The sequence below is a fragment of the Prosopis cineraria genome, unplaced genomic scaffold, assembly GCF_029017545.1.
Source record: "Prosopis cineraria cultivar Desert tree isolate PC_DT_omini unplaced genomic scaffold, ASM2901754v1 PC3, whole genome shotgun sequence".
Classification (NCBI taxonomy): domain Eukaryota; kingdom Viridiplantae; phylum Streptophyta; class Magnoliopsida; order Fabales; family Fabaceae; genus Prosopis; species Prosopis cineraria.
Genome location: NW_026555334.1, coordinates 34,434,599 through 34,442,012, shown reverse-complemented (window position 1 = coordinate 34,442,012; position 7,414 = coordinate 34,434,599). Strand labels below are relative to the sequence as shown.

The following is a 7,414-nucleotide window of genomic DNA, read 5'->3' as shown; positions in this document are numbered from 1 at the left end:
TGCTCAGGAAACGATTTTTTCCCGCATCTTACAACGATTTTTTTCCCGCGGGTTATTTTTTCCCGCGCTGTGCCCGTTTAACCGTCGTCCGTCCTCCGATACTCGCTCCTAATTAAAATGCTTGCCACGTGACCGTGATCGAGGTTTTAGATTTTTTTTCCTTTGCATTGGGGGAAAAAAAAAAATTCCACGTGGCATGCAAAGTCGGTTCGAAACCGCTGAACTAGGTTCACGTGGGTCCGACGCAGTCACCACGTGGACCTTGAACGTCTTACCCCAACCCTGTGGCTTCCTTCGCTTTGGCAGAGCTTTCCGGCAATACCACTCCGTTCTCAGTAGCATAGGGTCTATAGGTAATCGCCCTGTGATCTCTGATGGAAGCCTGTGTTTAAGCGCTTTGTGTTACTTAATCTACTCTCCAATATGCTCTCTCTGCAATTCATCGTCTCAGGAGCTCTCGATCGTCCTTTGCCGTTGCTGCTGGGCAGCAATTCTTCGTCGTTTTGGGCCAAAGATTGGTGCTTGCTCAAAGCAAGTTCTTCAGTTGCTGGTAGAAAGAAGCTTCGATTCAATGGTGGAACTGTTAGGGTTTTGGCAATGTCTGGGACTTCTTCCGCATTCAAGATGAATCTAAACGAGTATCTGGTTACTCTGGAGAAACCACTTGGTATCCGGTTCGCTGTCACTGCTAATGGCAAAATCATCGTTCACTCCCTTAAGAAAGGGGTAATATTGTATACTACGTTGTCTCTCTTATATCATTAACTCTGCTGTCCTGCTATGTCCGAATCCAAAAGTTTAATGTAAATTGGTTTTGATGTTCAAATTTTTTTCTCGTTATGCGGTAGGGCAATGCAGAGAAGTCAAGAATTATAATGGTCGGGGACACTTTGAAGAAAGCTGGTGATCCATCGCAAAATAGGCTTGCTGAGATTAAGAATGTTGAAGATGCGCAGTATGTTTAAGTTTTGACTGAGCATTATGGTTGTACTTGCATTTCATTATTATGAACAAAACTAATAGTTGTGAATCGTCTAATTGACTCCTGGAAGAACGTTTCTGGAAAAAAAGTTGCGTTAAGTTTTGCACTGTAAAATGTCATATTGACAATCAATCTGAAGTCTCGTGCTAGTTCACGACAGACGCAGCAGCAAAGTCGGGGGGCTTATCATTTCCTTATTTGTTTTCTATCAGTTGCATTGGGCACGAACACCCCCTTCCCCCCCCCCCCCCCATCAAACAAAAAAAAAAAATTCAGCATTTCAATATAATGATGTTGAAGTTGTTTAGTTCTTTGTCTCGATATAATTAGCACAGGATTATTTTTATGATTGCTCATAGATATTTTCCTATTGAAGACAATCCTATTTGAGATACAGTCGATTAGCACATGATTATTAGTGAAACTGGATATCCAACATAGTGCTTTTAATTTTCATCTAGCATATTTGTGATTAAGATCATGTTTTTTTTTTTTAATGGATTAAACTTAAATGCAGTTTCCCCCATCAGATTCCCTTTTAAAATGTAACAAGCGTGCAGTTTGATTGAAAAACCATGTACTTGTTGCAGAAACCGTATACTTTGTTATGTTATTGGAAAACCACATAAGACTCGGATATTAACTGAATAATTTGATCAAGAGTTCTAAGATATTGTCAGGGTATTGGCCCTGTAGAGGTATAGAAAATTTTTTTCTTTCAATTTTTTCTTTATTCTGCTCAGGGTTTTCTACAAAATACTGGTATTTACTGGCTTCAACCTAATGCAAGATTAGATTTGCCAAGCCAGGACACAATCTAATTTTTTCTATGTGCTTGACCATGGCATTCTAAACATTTACTATGATGAACTTTCAACTAGAAGATAGAAAAGATTACCATTGGTGTTTGTGTGGATGCTTTTTCATTTCTTTTAATGACCAAGAGGTTGCCAAAACATGACATGGGATTATTGCATCTTTTTTTTTTTTTTCCTGAAGCTATGGTTAACTTTTCTTGGTTTGGGTTTTGCAATCTGCATACGTTACTATTCTATACCGTAGTGTTTTGTATTTATATTTTCATTTTTGTTTTCATCAGGAATATTTTAAAGGAGCAAACTAATCCTTTAAGCATGGTTCTTGAGAGGCCCAGATCACCTTTTCCCATCCATCTACTGCACAAGATAAATGATCTTGAAGTACAATTCAATAGAGGTCAAGTTCCTATTGCCACCTGGGACAAGGCAGTATTGGCTTCAAATTTACAGCCATCTATTGAAAGCTCTGGGAATAGTGGTTTTTCTACCTTCAACTCAAAATTTCTAACACCAAAAGGAAGCAAGTTATTGGGCAATCCAAATGAACATGTCCTCCTCAATGAAGAGATAAAATTCTTTAGTGATGAAGAGTATGATGAAGGAGAGTGGGCTCATGGAAGTTTCCCACTTGAGGAATATGTCAAAGCTCTGGATCGTTCAAAAGGCGAGATGTACTATGATCACTCCCTTGGTATGCGCTATTCTAAGGTGTGGATTTATTTATTTATTTTTTAGTGTAATACATTCATTTTAGTTCTGCTCATAAGTATAGATTTTAATGAGCACTGCCATTATGCAAATTATTAGATTTCGGAGCAAATATATGTGGGATCATGTATACAAACAGAAGCTGATGTGGAAACATTGTCAAAAGTTGAGGTAAGAATTTCCTCACCTTAATATCAAGATAGCCTCCCAAAACCCAATTTGTAGCATCAACAACCAATGTTGTAGAAAAATGACTCAAGTCACTTTTCAATCACAAAACTTGAATATATTAAAGCCTATAACAGTGAAGTTGTATTTGTTTATTCTGCATGTTGAATAAAAAATGGTGTGTGCATGAACTACTTGTAAAGAAAGGGGTTAAGGGCAAAAATGCTCTGGAACTTTTTATTCAAAGGCGCCTAGCATCTTAAACTCTTTTTTGGAATATTTTTACCCCGGAAGTTTAAAAAATAGAGCATTTTTGTCCCACTGTTAAAAATCTCTAACATTGACTGTTAAACTCAAGTTTGATTGAGGATATTTTTTTTGTTTTTTCCCTCCTTCTTTCTGTGTTTGGTCTCCAATTTCACTCTCTAGTGAATTCTTTAACTTTTCTTCTTTCAACGAATGAAAATGAAAGCCGAAAAATGCACAAACGAAGGAGGGAAAAATCGTAAAATACCAGGGTTAAACTTCAGTTAACAATCAATGTTAGGGATTTTTAACGGTGGAACAAAAATGCTTTGTTTTTTGAAATTTTAGGGGCAAAAATACTCCAAAAAAAGTTTAGGATGCCAAGCGCACCTAGAGGAAAAGTTTCAAGATATTTTTGCCATTTAATCCTAAAAAAGAATTGCAGTTGACTGACTGCAATATTAAAGTGAAATGTATGATATAACTGAAATATGCATAGCATTTGATCATGAGATTTTTTAGCCAGATGGCATGCCGTGTAATGAAAATTTTGGATTCTGTATCTATTTCATAGTTCTTTCTGGTTAATTAGTGGCAAATACGTTAGTAGGATTTCTTATCATGAACCAAAACGTGTTTATCTTTCATTACTTTTCAATGATGCAATCGTGCATTCCACGGCCAACCAGTAGCACCATAAATAACAGAATTTCTTTTTCTTTTTAACGCTCTCAGAGTTGTAATTTTTTTTTCATGCAATAAAATCTTATACTGTACAATTTCCTTTATATATAAAATCTTAGTTTTTGCGTTCAAAATTTCATTGATTACAGTTGGGAAATTTCTGCAACAGGGAGTCACTGCTATTCTGAACTTCCAAAGTGCAACTGAAGCTGAGAATTGGGGAATTGATTTCAAATCTATTAATGAATCATGTCAAAGGAATAATATCCTTATGATCAACTATTCCATACGGTAATATAAGGTTTTTGGTGAAAATATTAAAGCTAAGGATATCTAGTGTCTGGTTCCAAGATATCTTTCCTCGTGAAAAATGTCTCTGAATTTTCACTGCCCATTTTGTGAACAATAAAATGTAATTGTGATGTGTTACTTTGTGACATCAGTCGTTGAATGATTAATTTATCAATTTTTTTTTTTTTTTGCTGCTAGAAATTTAGAGCACTGATTCTACAAGTCGGAAGCATTAGGAATAATGTCTTGTCGAAACAGGATCAATAGTTCTAAACACCTTAACCTTGCCTGTAGATCAGATCTCAAATTCTGGTTTGATACTTTCCTTTCTGGCCTTTTTCAGGGCAGGAGATTCTTATGATATGAGGAAGAAATTACCATTTTGTGTGGGGCTTCTCTTGCGGTTGCTGAGGAAAAATCATCGCGTTTTCATTACATGTACTTCTGGATTTGATCGGTCTCCTGCTTGTGTGATTGCATACCTGCACTGGATGACAGATCTTTCCCTTCATGCAGCTTATACATGGGTCACTGGGATGTACACATGCAGGCCTGACAGGTTGCTCTTGTTAAATTTAAGAACTTTTGTGGGGTGGGTTGGGTTGATGTCAATATGTTGGCTGTCAATTGTGTATCAGACCTTAATTTTTCAATTAAGGATGACTTGCTCGCTGTTGAGTATCTTGATAAGGATAGCCACTGATTTTATTTTATTATTTTTATATATTTTAACTGTTGAATCACATTATTTAGGTATGTTAGGATCCCCTTCTGATTTTATTTTTTTTATCTTTCTTACGTTTATTTTCTTTGTTTAAGAGACTTTCACTAATTGAAATAAAAAATCAGAAAGTATAGCTCATTGAACCTGGAGATAGGTTGGGTTATTGATGCTGAATTGGTAGTGAGTTATCATCTTAATTCAGTTAATCAGGGTAAAATCTGCGGAAAGGAAATAAAAGACATTGAAAGTCTTCCACTACAGGTTCTGCCACTGGTGAAAGATAATAAAGGTGATATAGATTATGTTTTGGAACATTTAGGTTCCCAAAGGAGTGAGGTGAGGTAGCTGACTGTTATGCTCTTTTATATACAAAGATCTCAGTTTATAGCTTTTTCTCTATGTAGTTGCTTTTCTTTTTTAAAAAAAAAAAAATCAGTACTTCTTTCTATCACCATCCACTGTTTATGTCTATCCATGCTTATATCATTTCACCTTTATGTGTCTGCTTGTTATTAAAGCATACATCTTTTTATTGAAACAGGAGTACTACTCATGTCCATATAAAACACCTTCACAATTGACAGTTTCAAACATAAAGAAAGACGAAGATTCAGTAATCACATTGTAATAGGAATCACTTGATTAATTTCTATTTCATGTCATTACAAGTTATACTATGACGTTTCCTATGTTCCATTTTTATTATTTTTTGAGTCATGTCATATTTTATCTTTTATCATGGAAAATTTCTCATAGAGGCATGATTGCAGGCCAGCAATTGCCTGGGCAACATGGGATCTTATAGCTATGGTTGAAAAGGGCAACCATGATGGACCCCCTACACATGCTGTCACATTTGTATGGAATGAGAGCGAGGTAACAGATCAGTGAGTTATTGTATCATTGCAGCTATGCAGATAGTTCTTTAGGACTATTAAGAGATTATTAGTGCACACTTATTCCCATTGACCTTAAAATTCTAGTTTTGGATAGTTATTTATGTTTCACCCGTGTCTCTTTCTATGTACCAGGGACAGGATGTAACATTGGTGGGAGATTTTACTGGAAATTGGAAAGAACCAATCAAAGCAATGCACAAGGGTGGGATAAGATATGAAGCAGAAGTTAAACTTCCTCAAGGAAAGTATGTGTGCTACTCGTTCCTAAATTTTTGCTATGGATCCTACGTGGCTTATATTATCTAAGCTTCCTTTGTCAGACGAAGTGGCTAAAAATCACTAAAAATAACTTCTATTGTCCTGACCATGGCCTCTATCTTTCAACGGAGGCCATCATTAACCAAAATGCTTTATTGGTTTGATATCAATCTTATTGACCTTCAGGTACTACTATAAGTTTATTGTTAACGGACAATGGAAGCATTCAAATTCTTCGCCAGCAGAAAGGGATGATAGGGGGAACGTTAACAACGTAATTGTGATTGGAGACACTGCTAGCGTTAGGCCTTCTGTTAAACACCAGCAGAAAGTACGTATTAGTATTTGGATCAATGCTCTTCTAATCTCATACAGTGTTTATTAAAAGAGGTGTTAATCTTTCGCAATTTGTTAGTCACTGCTACCTAGCTGACCAGAACCAACAACTTTATCTTCTATGGGATGGCTCCGCTTTTTTCTCCTTAATAATTTATCGTTTGCCTTCTAGTGCCTTTTACCTTGTAACTTTTAGGCTGGATATACCTTTGATGCATTCGTGAAGTTAATAAATTAATCAAACTTTGGTGGATATTTTGTTTAGGATCTTCTCACAGCATGCTTAATCGTTATTTAACGTAAATGGGTGCTTGGTTTGTTCGCTTCCAGGATGCCAACGTTGTGAAAGTGATCGAGAGGCCACTGGATGAAAAAGAGCGGTTTAAGCTGGCGAAAGCAGCTCGCTGCATTGCTTTCAATGTCTGCCCTATTACGTTAGCTCCCAAATCGCAAGTAGTCTCTTAGAAACACAATGGTGTCATGGGACTAGATTGTGAAGCCATGCAATTTTGTCGCAGTTGTGAAGTCAAGAGGAGTGATCATACCTTGGGCCATCTCTAATGAAAGAGATTGTTGTCTGTCTCGCTGCTAGAGCTTCATTCAGCCCTTGTGTTGTCAGTTGTCACTTCTTAAAATGCCATGAATGACTTATATGCAGTTGTTTCATCTAAAGCTCAACAGGCAGAACTCTTCGTCGCCATTGTAAAAATGATTAGATAGTTTTGGGTGTTTTTTCCAGTCATATTGAGAAGATTTGAACCACACTTGTTCATGCTTACAGAGTTCTAGGTGACTTGGTTAATGTATTTATAACGTTCAGTTTTTCTGGCCCAAACCAACGGATTATGATTACTACTTGTAAAACTTGTAATGATGAAACCCAAAGTATAATGCGTCATCTTGAAAAACATCCATCTCCCGTGAGAGATCTTCTAGGCCCAGCCAAGTTTGCAGACGAACACATTAAAAAAATTAAGAGAAATAGTTACTTAAGAAATGAATATTATAAGAGTGGCTCACCGGGTTCAAGGTATTGTATTGCTTTATATAGGTAGGGTTTTGAGACATGTATACAAAAAAGGAAAGAATAAAAGAATTATTTAGAAATTGTTACAGGGCTTAGTATAGATATAGTTAATTGTTCAAGAGAAGATTGAGCCTGTTATTGCATTTAGTATTGGGTCTTATGCTAATCGTCTTAACTTTCCCCCTCAAGCTTGGGGCAGGTGAGGTTACAAGCCCAAGCTTGTCACAAAAGGGCCAGAATTTGGAGTGAGATAAGGCCTTGGTAAACACGTTT

General features: G+C 36.6%; 1 protein-coding gene across 1 annotated transcript; it reads left to right on the top strand.

Moving 5' to 3' along the window:
• Positions 1 to 273: 273 nt before the first annotated feature.
• LOC129304675 (phosphoglucan phosphatase LSF1, chloroplastic) lies at positions 274 to 6,949 on the top strand. The gene is made up of 10 exons (XM_054944416.1): positions 274 to 726; positions 849 to 955; positions 2,082 to 2,508; positions 2,608 to 2,679; positions 3,776 to 3,897; positions 4,241 to 4,456; positions 5,392 to 5,497; positions 5,653 to 5,765; positions 5,965 to 6,109; positions 6,445 to 6,949. Exons 1-10 carry the CDS (start codon positions 424 to 426, stop codon positions 6,577 to 6,579), a joined length of 1,746 nt encoding a protein of 581 aa, XP_054800391.1. The 5' UTR covers positions 274 to 423; the 3' UTR covers positions 6,580 to 6,949.
• The last annotated feature ends 465 nt before the right edge of the window (positions 6,950 to 7,414 follow it).